The sequence below is a fragment of the Nelusetta ayraudi genome, unplaced genomic scaffold (assembly GCF_046127955.1).
Source record: "Nelusetta ayraudi isolate G7.1 ecotype Tasmania unplaced genomic scaffold, CSIRO-AGI_Nayr_v1 ptg000122l, whole genome shotgun sequence".
Taxonomy (NCBI): domain Eukaryota; kingdom Metazoa; phylum Chordata; class Actinopteri; order Tetraodontiformes; family Monacanthidae; genus Nelusetta; species Nelusetta ayraudi.
The window spans coordinates 633,109-647,283 of record NW_027466172.1 but is presented as its reverse complement, the minus strand read 5'-3'; the positions used below and the strand labels follow the sequence as shown (position 1 = coordinate 647,283).

The 14,175-nt window shown below is 47.2% G+C and overlaps 1 protein-coding gene across 2 annotated transcripts; it reads left to right on the top strand.

The window, feature by feature from the left end:
- The first annotated feature begins 6,782 nt into the window (after positions 1-6,782).
- On the top strand, positions 6,783-13,699 carry cdc42ep3 (CDC42 effector protein (Rho GTPase binding) 3). Of its 2 annotated transcripts, none has more exons than XM_076050072.1 (2): positions 6,783-7,101; positions 11,907-13,699. In XM_076050072.1, the coding sequence occupies exon 2, from the start codon at positions 12,141-12,143 to the stop codon at positions 13,197-13,199; it is 1,059 nt and encodes a 352-aa protein (XP_075906187.1). In that variant the 5' UTR covers positions 6,783-7,101; positions 11,907-12,140; the 3' UTR covers positions 13,200-13,699. The 2 variants fall into 2 exon arrangements, with proteins under 2 accessions (XP_075906187.1, XP_075906188.1); XM_076050073.1 differs by lacking the exon at positions 6,783-7,101 and adding an exon at positions 10,656-11,001.
- Positions 13,700-14,175: the final 476 nt, after the last annotated feature.

Here is a 14,175-nt window from a genome sequence, read left to right as displayed (position 1 = left end):
GAGATTCAAACCACACATACTTCTAAATCGAAAAACTGGCGAGCAGCAGCCAACATTCATGCACTCTAGTAATGTTCAGTGCCATAAAAAGACATTCAGAGATCATAAATACGCATCCGCATTGCTACATAAATCACACCATTAGGGATTTAAGACCCTTAACTGTTCAGTAGAAAAAAAAAAACAAAAAAAAAACACACAAGGTGTTAATGAGGTTTCGCGGAAACACTGTCATGCAAAATGGAAACCATGAGCCAAAAAACCATTCCCTTGACCTCTGGAATGTTGTTCACTGCGCAAACAGATGAGCTGCAGACGCACGTGTATTCCCACCAGACGCTTTGAGAAGCCATGCAACAAAAAAAAAAAACAGGAAGCAATCACTTGATCAGAAAGGAGATAGCTACTTGGTGATTGGTTTCGGGTTGGCGCTGCCCCCTCCCAACAGCGTCATGTGATGACCATGTAATGTACTCTGGGGTTCAGAAATAGAACTGAGCAGTCATTCACCGGGTAAAAGTCATTCGCGTCTCACGAGGAAGGCTCGATGGATTTGCCCGTCTCATGTGACCTATGATGCAGTGAAAATAGAGAAAAATTGACATTATCTCCTTGTTGGAGAAACTCGTTGGATAACAGCACATTCTGCATGTTCCTACACCATGGGATGTTTTTCCCTCAGGGGCTGAAACACATTAGCGATTAGGGATGGACCTCGCCAGAGGCCGTGGACCCTGTCCGTATGGTACATTGGCTCCCTCCAGATCTCTATCGGGGCGCAACACGAGGCTGACGTCAGTGCGCTAAAGATATGATCGTCGCTGCGTCACAGCCTCTGCCTTGCACCTTCTCCAACCAAAAAGTTAGCGCACACGCAAAGGCAGCCAGCCAGTTCCTCGGCACGACTGAGCAGCAGGATGCGGCCACCGCAGGCCGCGCGCAGGAGGGTGGCCTCTGGCATGGCTACTGGAATTCCTGTGGGAAGACTCACCCCCTACCGAGTAATGTATCGCTTGTTCTCTCCCACCTGGGATGTGAGCCAGTTGTTGACAACACTAAAGTGTGGCCTGATAGCAAACTGGAGGAGGGAAGTTTTTTTTTTCTTTTTTTTGCTACAGGCTTACAAGGATAACAAAATGGACATTCTTATATCTGGCAGTTTCAATCCACTCCTGTAGTTATTTTGTGAAGTGCAAGAATGTAAAGCTAGGTTAAGAGATTTTCCCGTCAAGCTTATCATCTGTCTCCATCTCCCAGACAAACTGCCTCAACTTTCCTTAAATGAGCCGCAGTTAATGCACGAACACAGTAATCCTGTGGAGGAGCAGGGAGATGATGTCTAAAGAATAAATTGTGAACACAAAGTTGAACTCAGTGGACAGAATTAGCATCAGCTTAGTTTTTGGCATAACAGTGTTTCTGGCCACTTAACACCTGTGCCCCATTTATTTTACTCAAAGCCTTTTGTTGTTCAACAACTAGATTCTTTCATGGCTAATTTGAGTTCTGCACAGCTGTTAGCTTTGTTTTGAGACTTAAGTCCTGCGTTAAAAAAACAACAACATGTACATCGTTATTCATGTAGTTTCTTTGAAGAAAATCAACATTTCATAAATATGCTACTTTGCATTTAGAATGTGCTGTCAGCGGCAGGGGGTATTAGTAGCACTGACAAGTTTGTATAGTCAAAAAATAATTATGTTTCAAGGTTAAAGGTGTTGTTCAAGTGACTTGTACACTTAGCTTGTAGCTGTTTGGATGCTTTGTAACCAATGCATTGCAGTAAACACAATATACAGTACATGTGTTTTCAGCAATGATTTGAAAGCAATAGTTAATTATTTTATCGCTACTTGCAGGAACAACAGTCTTCATTTTGAACAGACCACTGACATTGCTGACTTGTTCTGTGCAGAGCTGTCTGTGTTTTAAAGTGCAAACTTGTTTTGCCCTTGCCCTTGAACTCCACCTTTCGCCTTCTGCTGTGCTTGTCCACTTACTAAAATAGGCACAAAAGCTGAGGTGCTACCCCTGGTGTGTGTGGTCTGCAGTCATTCAGAATGGTGCGACAACATTCTGGGATATGGTCACAGAGGCTGTCTTCAGTGCTTAGCCTGCCCACAATCCCCTCCTCAGCGCTACCCGGCTGCACATCTCCCAGATTTAGAACACGGGCCAGTGTCCTAAATCTCCTTTCCCATCTGTGTGCTGCCTATAGGGTTGGGAGCATAGTGAAATGTTTCAGTGTCAGTGTGAAAATGAATGTGCACATGAAGACAAAAAGATGAGATATGATGATTAATGGAGCTATTGAGGCTGTCAACACGCGCCACCAATTACTCAACCAGCATCACAGATGAAACTTGTGATTGGAGCATTATGTCAATTACTATGTTTTTGAACACGTAAAAAAAAAAAAGAAGAAGAACCTCTTGGTTTCAGTGGCTTTTTGGGAGGGATGTTTTTGGTGGTTTTGTCCCCCATGGGTCACATACTGACATTTGACACGGACCTCTTTATCTCCTCCAGACGCAGACGCTATGTCTTTGGAGGGAATGCAGCCGTTTTTAAACCCCACAGCGCAAACATTCTGTTTAAATATAAGAGCCATTGCACAACGCGACGTGGTTTGCGTAGCGAAGGAGTTCCCGGGAGGAGTTGATTGGTGGGTCTCCTCAAGTTGGCTGCAAAACTATGCAAGCTTGGAGCCCCAGAAACCAGCTAATTTGAGGTGACGGCAGGGGCTACACCCTGAACATGTCGCCAGGCCAACACAACACTGAGGGACAAACAAACATCGTTCGCACCTACAGAAAACTTTATGCTGCCAATCAGCCTCTATGAGCATGTCTCAAGGAAGTTGGAGCTTCGCAAGAGGGCTGACACAGACACAGGGTATCGGTAACATTGACCATATTGACAAAGCCTCGTTTCTACCCTTAGATAATATGAATAATTCAAGTGCGAACCATCAATGATCAGTGCATGTTTCACTCTTGTAGGAAGCACAACAACTCCAAGGAAAGCCTTTAATGGACTAAAATAAACTAAAGAAACACCAGTCTTTGGTTTAGTTGTAATCAGTCTGTTGTAGTCTTGACCATACAAGAATACAATAGAGTGAAAATGTTTTAGATTCAAAGATTGATTTCCAAGAGTTCAATGTAAACTAGACATTGATATGGGCCGTGCATTTCTCGTCTAGGCCTTCAGTGAGGTTGCACATGGTTCTACCAAAATTAATACACCTCATTATACCATCAATACTGTAAAAACTCAAGAATAAATGCTGATTTTAGGTCATTAGTCAACACAGTTTTAATCAGTCCAACAAAATTCCGCTATGTGAGCTTACGGAACGAGTTTGTCCAGGAAGAAAACCCACAATGGAGAATAAGTTTATTATCGTATTTATGGCAAAAAGGTCACTTTTCTGAGTGTGTTTTGGCCAGCAAAGAAGGTCTCGCACTACTACCACTGACTATTACCCATCTGTTGTAGAGGCAATTTACTAACAATAATGCAATGCATGCATCAAATAATGCAGCACAGGTTTAGAACCTTAGTGGAACATTTAAACCCATTGCGCTAATTACAAAAAATTGGAATAAGCAGTAATTGTCTCACAATACAATATATGTTCCTTATTTCAGACACATAGTGAAAATACATCATGGCTGGATTTAAAGACCAGCGGTAAGTGCAGAACCCATTTGAAGACAATTTATAAAACATTGCCGTTTCAGATTCCTCCTTGGCGTCTTTCAGACAGCGAGCGATAATGACGCAGCTTACCCCATCACAGGTGTGAACACGTGTGTCGCAGCAGCCAGGGAAGCAGAGGGGGAAGAGGGGGGAGGGTATGCGGTGATGGGCCAATGTGTCGACTGAGCGAGGTGATAACACAAGAGCCCTCAGCAACACTTATACCGCGGGCGCTCGCTGTTCACCTCACGAGTTCGGACAGTTAGGGAATGAGTTACAAGCTTCTTTAAATCCTGTTTTCTCACCCCTGTTTGCCTGTACTCGACAAGGACAGGCTTGTCGGACTCGAGCTGGGATCGGTATGTGGCGCCACGCTGGGCGGAAGGGTTTGAACGGAACACCTCAAGCAAAAGCTCGCTCTGAATGCTCTCCTTGTGCGAGCGGGCGCAGACTTGAGCCAAAAGCAGACCAGAGCAAATAAGTGGAGAACTTAAAATTAAAAAAAAAAAAGAAAAAAGAAAGAGAGCAAAACGCAGTTTCTCCAACAACACAAGTCAATCGTGGGATGACACACACATTCCTGGCAAAAACCTTCTCAGTGAGGAGGAGCGCACCATATAGCTAAACACTGATGTCTGACAGATTTAGGAGGAATACTGAGGGGAAATTATGATGCCTTTTCTCTTACATTGGTGAACAATTTATTGATACTTGTACCAGCTGCTTCTGACTTCATAAATATCAGCCCCAACACGTTGTCTGGCATCACGTATACCTCACCCTCCAACACGTTGGCTCAAAACAAACGTGTCTGGTGCGATCGTCTAGAATCCGAGTTTGTTCCAAGAGGAATAAACAATGAATGCCCCCATCCCGGTGCTAGCGTAGCTGCCATTAGTCATTTCTGAGAACACGCAAGGAGGTGTGGGTGGGCTCGTGATTCATGCTTTCTTTTTTCACTTTCATTTTTTCCTCAGAACTTTCTCCTGAAAGATGATGAAACCGTGCACCGGGAACATCTGCGGACAAATGTCTCATTCAGTCAAATGCAATCCATCACCTGCGTGATACATTTTGCCTGATATAGACAATCAACTTAGCTGTTGTTGGATTTGTGGAGTGAGCAGAATTACCCAATAATTGCTCCAGGTATGTTCAGTTTGATGATCTAGCTTCCATTATAGTAGCCAGTTGCCACATCATTACCAGTGCACACAGGCGGGGTTTATAAAAATATCTGGCATTGCGGTAAAACAAACAAAAACAAGTAACATTTCCCATTCATTTTGAAGGGAACTACTAGCATCTTTTAGCAACTTTGTAGAAACCTTTGCATGCTACGCTCAACACAGGACAGAGATTTAATATCAACCAAATAGTAAACCCATTGACTTCTCGCCCTCCCGGATACGGTATGTGAATCGGTGCACTGTCCACTGTGAATAAACAATTGCAATGAGCCCTTTGCCGTATATTTACGCACAACTCCTTCTTTGTTAACAACTCCACGCCTCTCGACCGCTGAGCTGTTTGTCTTTGGGTGCAACGAGTATTTCCCTTTTTATGACTGCTCCCGGAGTTTCCCCCAAGACTTAATGGTCTTCCCTAATGAGAAGACTGCGTTGTGTGTTCTCTCGGCCGCACGGATGCCGCAACGACATCGCCCCGAGGCAATATGACAACACCATGCTAAAAAAGCTCCGTCTGCAACCGGTGATTAACTGCCGTTAAATAAACGCCTCTGTAGGATAAATAGAGGCTCCCTCGGCAACATTTCCTATTCCCAAACGCACTCAGGCCTTTCCATAGTGTTGTATACGGCCGGCTATTATCACAACACATTCGTCGCACTGCGTGCTGCAGCGTCTGAGGGGAGAGGATTTCTGGTCTACCGGGTTCACCAGACGGGAGAAGTGGGGATTCTGTGGTGTCGTGCGAAACAATGCGAGATGTGAGGGTTCACCGCAGCTTGTAAGGACATGCATCCGCCCCTTCCCTCAGCCAGACACATGCCCTGATTGAAATACAAGCACCCTTCCCCCCACCTCCTTGCACCTTCTTTGGCCCTTCTTTAATCCACTGTACAGGCGGAACAGCACACCTCTCCTCCGCTTTCCCCCGCCGCCTTTGGGAGGGGGTTAATGCAGCAACGTGTGGCATCAGCACTGGAGCTGCGCTGGTTACCAAGGTGATGAGTGCTACGATTTTTTTTTTAGTATACATACATACATTCACTTGGATCCAGTCATAAGGAAAGCATCAGTAGGACTTAATATAGATATATATACATATATCTATATGTATATATATACATATACATATGTATATACACACACATATGTATGTATATATATATATATACATATATATATATATATATATATACATATACAATGAGGTCACAAAATTCCCATTCCCCTCTGATTAAGGCTTATTTGAGATGGACCTGATGTCCAGCTAATGACTTATGAATGCCCTCTGCACGTGCTGCAGAATTGTGCTGCAGCTCAGTCATTACATTGGCGCAGCCACAAGCCTGCTGCAATTTGAAAAAAATAAAGAAATAGAAAACATGCGGCAGAAAATTTCAGTAACAGCTGGAACTGTGATTTTTCAATGCTGAAAAAAGACGGAGTGCAAACGTGTCAAAGACAGACAACGGCCGCGAGCACAGGATTTGGTGGGAAGGGTTTTAGTCGAGCGTGCGTTGTCTGCATTTAAAGAGGAGCTCTTATCAGATCAGGGGGCCGGCGATGCAGTCAGGCGGGGTTCGGCGAACTGCGAGGTGTGTGAGCGACAGAATGAACACACCCGATGGATGATCATTACTGGCAGGCTGGAAGAGGAGGAGAGACATCCCGGAAACCAATGAGACTCTCTCCTCCAAAGAACCCTCTTTTGTGATCCTCCAAAACCGCAGGAAACAAGGAGGATCCCCAAATGCCGCATAGCTGCTTCAAACATTCCCGGCTCCGGGTAAAGACAGGGAGGACTGACATGCACAGGTGCTGCTAGGGGGAGAGAGGAGAGGGAGAGAGAGAGGGAGAGGGAGAGGGAGAGGGAGAGAGAGAGGGAGAGGGAGAGGGAGAGGGAGAGAAGTGAGCAGGCAGAGAGAGGAGGAAGGGGTGGAGTGAAGGGAGGTATAGGAGGAGACTCGACTTGCTCCACGACTGAACAGGAGCAGGGTCTGCAGTTCCAAAACAGCTGTGGGGCAGACATCGCAGCCTGACGAAAGGAGGCTGAGGCAGAGGAGCGTCAACATGCCAGAGCGCTGAGCTCGCACATGCAACAGACGCGACAACCCCTGAGGCTGCAGCCTTGCGTGAGGAACCCCCGGAGATCCCTGGGAAAAGGTCCACGACATTTCAGCTGGGAGATCCTCCGAGTGATCGTTAGGTGAGTGGCAACAGAGGCGTCCTTTCATTTCTGACCTTTGGGATGAGGAGGCGGCATTATGCTGTTATTGCTGCTGCCGCTGCTGCTGCTGCTGCCGCTGCCGCATCTGTGTGTGCAGCTCATGTTATGACTGGAGAATCGCTTATTGCTTAGTAACAGCCAAACGTGCAGCAAAGCCAAGCTTTGCAGATGAGCATTTGCTCAGCAGACGCTCTCCTCCCGCATGTAACACCAGGGCAGAACAGTTCGGAGCAACACGATCTCCCGCAGGCATTTTTAGGTCTGGCTACGCACTTAAGGTATGTTCCTCTGAAATGCCTTTATCTCGTCTGCAACGGTTGGACTGATTTTACCAGTGGACTGGAAAGGAAAGGACTTCTTTGTTTTCAGGCCGACCCATACTGACAATCCCTTCATGTTACATCTGCTTTCGCTCAGCTTCCCACTGCTGATCCCCAAGCCAAGGAAAACTCTCAACTCTAAATGACGACCATGCTTGCGGGTGGCACCAACGGGGAAAGGCAGATTACCACAGTCAAACGCTCCACCCTGCTCTTGCCACCGATAGCCGGACCCCCAAAAATCTTGAACCTTTGCCTGTAATTGAGTTCTTTGTGCAACACCCTGTCCTGTAAAGCTAGCACAGCACCCTGCCATTACCTTTTTCCGAACAGCCTCAAAAAGAGAGGGTCTTTCAGCTATTCCGAGGCGTGCTAGAGGTTAAGGCCACGCTTAAGGAGGGAGGGAGGGGTGTTCGGAAACTTCTACTGAGGCTGCTTTGAAGGCGGCCGTGTCTTCAAACGCAGTCGGTTTCCCTGCCGCGCTGACGTCGCTACGCTGACCGCAGCTCCGACGCCGCACGCCTGCCGCAGAGTGAGAAATGATGAGAAATATGCTGGCGCGGTAATCGCATTAGGGGAAGGAATATTTAGGGGGTGGGGGGGGGTTGCACGTTTTCTATTTCAAAGAATGGAGCCGGCCGCGTGGAGCAGCTGCTCTCTCCTCGTGCATCCCTCGTCGCCGGTATTAGGGGGCACGAAAAGAGGCGCCGGTCGAAAAAGCCGTGGCAGTTGTTTTGGGCCGCGTCCTCTAAGAATACTCTGACCCAGTTGTGCCGCACGTGATGCAGAGGTGTCCAGAAATACCCAGACGGATCACGAGCCGTTAGCTTAATTGCCAGATGCCAGTCCTGTATTTATCTGCCCCCACGCTCTGACTTTAATCACCCTCTGCTCCCTCTGCGCCCCCCCCCCCACCCTCAATAATAACCGACCCCTCTGAGCGAGGCCCGATGAGGCAGAGCTCCATTTTTGAAGAGGCTGGAGGGGCTCCAGATTCCTCCGTATCTCTCGCCGACCCAGTGACACAGTGGCTGAAGCCCACATGGCCCCAGCAGATGGCTCAATTGGCTGTTCACGTGACGAGAGAAAGGTGCTGTCAGACTGGCACATCCCCAGAGGTGTAAATAAGAGGATGGACTCCAACCCCTTCAACTCCCCCCCCCCCCCCCCCAAGCGACTGCATTCTGCAGATGCGGCGGCGCCAGACTCAGGCTAGCCCGCACGTGCCGCGCATTTTATTTTGGACCAGCTCCAAAAGAGGGCTTGCAAATCCTGTCTCGGCTCTGATGTATACAAGAATACACCTGCTCAGCTAATACCGGCCTGCAAAGGCACAAATGAATCAATTGGGTCCCCCGTGGGATTTCCTCAGCTCCCTATAATTGATTCATTTTAGACTCAAGGTTAATGAATGTTGCTAACGCAGCCACTCTCATCAATGCAAATTTCCCAAAGCTCTCCTCAGATCATCCCCTCTCACCGGGCACGGCAGCGGAAGCAATATCGCTGCCCTCATACTTTCTTTCTGCCGGCCTCTGAGAATTCCAGGCGTGTTTGCAAGGCAGGCCAAAACGGAGCGACCAGCAGGGAAGGCTGACGTGAAGGTCAGACCTCCGGGCCCTCACCGTACCAGCTGAGCTTCTCACAGGCCATAAGTTTTGACCCGGGGTGGGATGCACAGCAGATGTCCCCTGTGTGAGGCAGGGAAGACTTGGATTACTCATTCGCTGAGGAATTTATGACAAAAGTTCAGCACAAACTATTGACTTTGGATAACATCAATAGCAGTTACAATGTCCTGTCCCATGGTTCTCTGCTGAGCTGACAGCCCACACAGACTTAGCGGGTATGTTTTAATTAAACACAGGCCAATAATCAATAGGTGCTTTTTAATAGTCATTCCAGCCAGCAGGGCTCCACTGACCTCCTATTCTTAGGAATAACACTCACACACATAGATATGTGCACTCTGAGCTCACAGGAAGCAGCTTCAGGCCTATTGGTGCATTTGCTTGGCCCCCACCCCACCCCACCCCTAAACCCCCTAGAGCCCAAATTTCCTACTGCAGCGAGCATCTGCTGTCAAGTTCACAGCAGATTGAGGAGCGACGTCGAGGAGGTGGAAACCAAAGACGAAAACAAGAAGCGAGACGGGAGAAGAAGTATTCCAGGGCAAAACAACGGGGGAAGCGTTTAGAAGCCCCCTCCACCCCCCTCAAACATTGCAGCAGTCCTCATCGTCCACCTCTCTCCCCCACCCCCCCACCCCCCAGTGTTGGCCAACTAACACATTCTCACACATGGCATCTATTAAAAAAAACAAAAAAAACAACTGCTATCTCTCACAAACGCTGCACTCAAACGTACCCGACGCTGCCAGGGAGCGCTGCATTCAGCATCCATTGGTGTTTGTCATCGCTATATATAATCCTCCCCTGTTGTCAGAGGTGGGAAGTAACGAAGTACAAATACTTAGTTACTGTACTTCAGTCGATTTTTCAGTTATCTATTATCGACTTCATTATTTCTTTTTCTGACAACTTTTTACCTTCACTCCCTACATTTGTACACAGATATTTGTACTTTCTACTCCTCACATTGGGAAAACACACTTGCATTTGTGTTTAAAAGTGTTTTTATAATTTGTTGTTGTTACTTGATGTGGAGCTATTAGCTCCACTGCCGTGGAGCAAATAGTAGCAAACGTAACTGCTGTTACGTAGTTAAATAGGTCACTCTGGTGAATTCAGTCCAGATTATTCTGCCACAACTTTTTAATTTTTGCAAAGTTTTCAACAAATATATTGAGAAGCGCTATATAAATCCAAGTCATTATTATTATTATTATTATTATTATTATTATTATTATTATTATTATTAATAATAATAATAATAATAATATTTCATCATTGGCAAAAGATAAATATGTTACTTTTTACTTCAGTATGTTTCAGAACCTGTATCTTCTTACTTTTGCTTGAGTTAAGGAGTTGAATCTGTACTTTTACAAGAGTATTTTCTTGACACAAGCATCCATAGTTTTACTTAAGTACTGAAAGTGAATACTTTCGGCACCTCTGTCTGCTGCTTGCGTGCCAATTACAGGTTGTTTTTTTTGTGAGTTCACGCTGGGATGGCAGCCTCACAGTGAGAAGTGTCAAACATATGCTTCATTTTTTATTTTATTTTCTGAAAGCCGGCTAAGCTCAAGGCTCCAGTGCGACAGACACGGCGGGGCTGCAGCACATCACCCAACAGGCCTGGAAACAAAAGAACCCGCGTTCAAAAAAACAGCTGTCACAGCCGTCCCAGTCAGCTATTCATATTCAAAACCTCCAGCAAGTGTCTGCGCCGGTGGCTTGGCGCTAATGTTGGTCGCTGAATAAACATAGCCTACTTTGAGTCGTCCCTGATAAGGTTGATGCAGTGCATCTCCGCGGAGGCGGCTGAGGCAGGAATGTGGATGTTTTCCCTCTGCGAGAAAACCTTTCTGGTGGAACTGACCGCCCAAGCACTTCTTGTGCTGCCGCACACTGTCAGACGGTCGCCGCTCTCACAAGTAAATATGTCTATAAATGGGCAAGCTCCACTCTTCACCGGTGCTCCCTCTCTATCTCTCTCCCATCCACAGCAAAGCACACACTCACTCCGCACATGCACACGCACACGCACACACACCGCTTCCTCTTTTTTCTGGGATGAACTCCTAATTTCTAGTGACTGATTTTCTCCTCTATCTAGTGAGCTCATCCCACGCTTAGCCGCCATTCCAGCATGTTGCTGTCCTCCTTTGTAAAGCTTCTTGAGGTCGGTTAGCAATCAAGCCTCTTTTAACAAATCCACCGCCTTACCAATATTTACCCATCGTGAGGTATTGTACGACCAAGCTGGCAACTGAGCCTTTTATTAAACTTGGACCTGACCCCTGGCCACGAAATCAGCTTCCAATCTGCAGTCCCCTTCTTCTTCTTAAGATCTTTTTGCTCCCTAATCCCTGACTATATCTCTCCAACACACCCCCTCCTCCCCCATAACCCCTCTCCGCCCCTCTTTCTCCATCTCCGTCTATCTCTGTGCGTGTCAGAGCGGTAGCTCATTCCTAAAACAGGCCGCCCCTCTCTGATCCTGCTCAAGTCCCGCTCCAAATCTGCGGCCCAGCTGTTTCACATTAGCACATTCAGAGTAGCGGAGGCCAAAAGGAGGCTCATGTGTGGAAATGGGAATAGAAAAGTCTTTGGATCCATGCCTCACACTCCTCTGCTCTGGCTTTAAGCTCACCTGATGCGAGATGAGTTTTAGGGCATTGCCCCTGACTTCCCTTGAATTTATTTGTGAGACTTGCGTGGGTGACAGCAAGTTCATTGCCACGAAGGGACAGACAAGAATCTTGTGCCCAACTTTTCTGCGCTGAGATTTTATTTGAAAATGAATGCTAACATCTTCTCTCTTTGGCTCTGATTTCAGGAACATTGCCATCTGACATTGCCACACAGTTGGACATCAAGCGCTCCTGGCTGGCTGGAATACCGTTTCCTGATCGATACTGCATTGGCTGAGATTAATTTTGGAGCCCTGCGTGACCTGGGCATTACTGAGAATGTAACTCGAGCTTCTGCCAACGGAGAAGTTAACATCCAGAACTTGAAGAGTATTTAATCGTTTCTTCACTGCTTATCTGAGAACTCTGCCATCTCAGCCATGCCAGCAAAAGCACCAATATATCTGAAACCCTCCAACAACAAAAAGGGGAAAAAATGCCGCCTTAGAGACCTTTTGTCCCCAGATATGATCAGCCCTCCTCTTGGGGACTTTCGCCATACCATTCACATCGGCAAAGGGGGTCAACGAGATGCCTTCGGAGACATGTCTTTCCTCCAGGGGAATTACGAACTCCTGCCTGGGAAGGGAGATGCAAATTATCAGTATGGCATCCAAAGTGAGTTCCTAAGAGCTAACAGCACCGGTGATGCTTTTGCTGAAACTCCCTCCCCAGTGCTCAAGAATGCCATCTCTCTCCCGACGATTGGTGGCTGCCAGGCACTGACCCTCCCCCTGATCCCCTCCAGCGTGTTCCCCATGCCACTGGAGCCGTTGGAGGACATAATCAACCAGGTAGCCCCCACGAAAGCCGACAGCAACGAGGAGGTGGAGATCCTTCAGATGGACGCCCTGCTGCGTTCCATTGACGTCTTCAACAGCAAACCTGAGCCTCCCTCGCCAGGCATCCCCACAAAGCCCGACGTCCTCTTGGACCTGCTGGAGAGCAGACGCAAGTCCACCAAGGCGGTTGCCAACGCCAATAAGATAAACAAAAGTGAAACCAGATTCGACAAGCCGGCGTCGTTTTACATCAGCAGCAACAGCAGCAGCAGCACCTTCAACGCGAACGGGAGCCTCAACAGCAACACGAGCAGCGACAGCTTTGACAGCCTCAGTGGTAAAGGGGACTTCCAGGACAAGATCTCCAACGGCAGCCACAGCGGCAACGGCAATGGCTACGGAAGCTTTGACAATGAGCTATCCACGGCCTTCGAGCAGGAGAAGTACAACGGGGAGTGGGTGGACAGAGACAGTGGCGTGGAGGAAGGTCGCATCTGCGACTTTGAGTTGGAGTTTTCCAAGGAAAAGAGCACATCGCAGGAGTCCCTCTCCCAGGTCGCAGGGTCATTCCTCTCACTTGAACTCGACCTCGGCCCATCCATCCTGGATGATGTGCTTAACATAATGGATAAGCCCGCAGTGAAGAGCAGGCCTTGAGCTGCGCCCAGGCGTTGGGGAGGAGAAAGGGAATTTTCGAACTACAGCCATGAGGAGACAAAGACTTACAAAGCTATCTAAAATCATTTCCGGATTAGGCGGAAAATGAGCAACCATAGAGAAAGCTGCTTATGTTTTTATTGTCAAAACTATTTTGGCTTCTATGGAGTGTTTGTTTTGTTTTTTTCTTAGTTGGACATACCAGTCGCATGTTTAGGGATGCATGTCTTATTAAGTTACAGCTAAAACACAGCCATTGTGCCTGTTCTTACAATTACTTTTTCACAATATATAAATAGGTTTGAGGTCCCAAGGTTTTTTTTTGTTTTTGTTTTTTGTTTTTTTACACAGTCCTGAACACATTGCATTTTGTTAGTTACAGTGTTTAACAAGGCGTTATGTTTGTTTGTCACACTATTCATTCACAACACAACCATTTTTGAAGTCTATGCATATTTGTGTTTTGCAAATTGTGACACAAATAAATTGATTTCGTCCTACACTGGTTAATTTCTTTTGAAGTACCTCAAAGTTTAATTTAAAAAAAAAAGAAGAAAAAAAAAAGACGACTTTAGGGAAGGCTGAATTCTGAGGCGTGGCTGTGGGGAAGATGGAGAGGACAGCACAGAGGACAGTGCAAAGGGCAAACGAGGCGTGACAGCGCAGAAAGACAGAATTGCCGATGGACAGAAACGGGACGGGATTTATTTTTTCGCCTCTGACATTCCGAGCATTCTGCCTCTATTGCCCTGCAGTGGGAGCACCGGTGGGCCGTCGTCTGCTGCGGCGAGGCGCCTGCACTGCTTGTTTGCGTGTGGAGGGGACAGGCAGATGGGGTGGGGGCGTGTCGGGGGGGGGGGGGGTCTTTGGAATTCCCTGCATTCCTGCTACAGAGCACAAATGTCCAGTGCCAGACATAAATCAGCTGTTTCAAGAGCAGAGGGAGGGCTTCGGTCTCTGAAACATGCTGCATGCA

Excerpts from the sequence above, each read along its gene's own strand:
- cdc42ep3 (XM_076050072.1), top strand. The coding sequence starts at position 12,141 with ATGCCAGCAAAAGCACCAATATATCTGAAACCCTCCAACAACAAAAAG.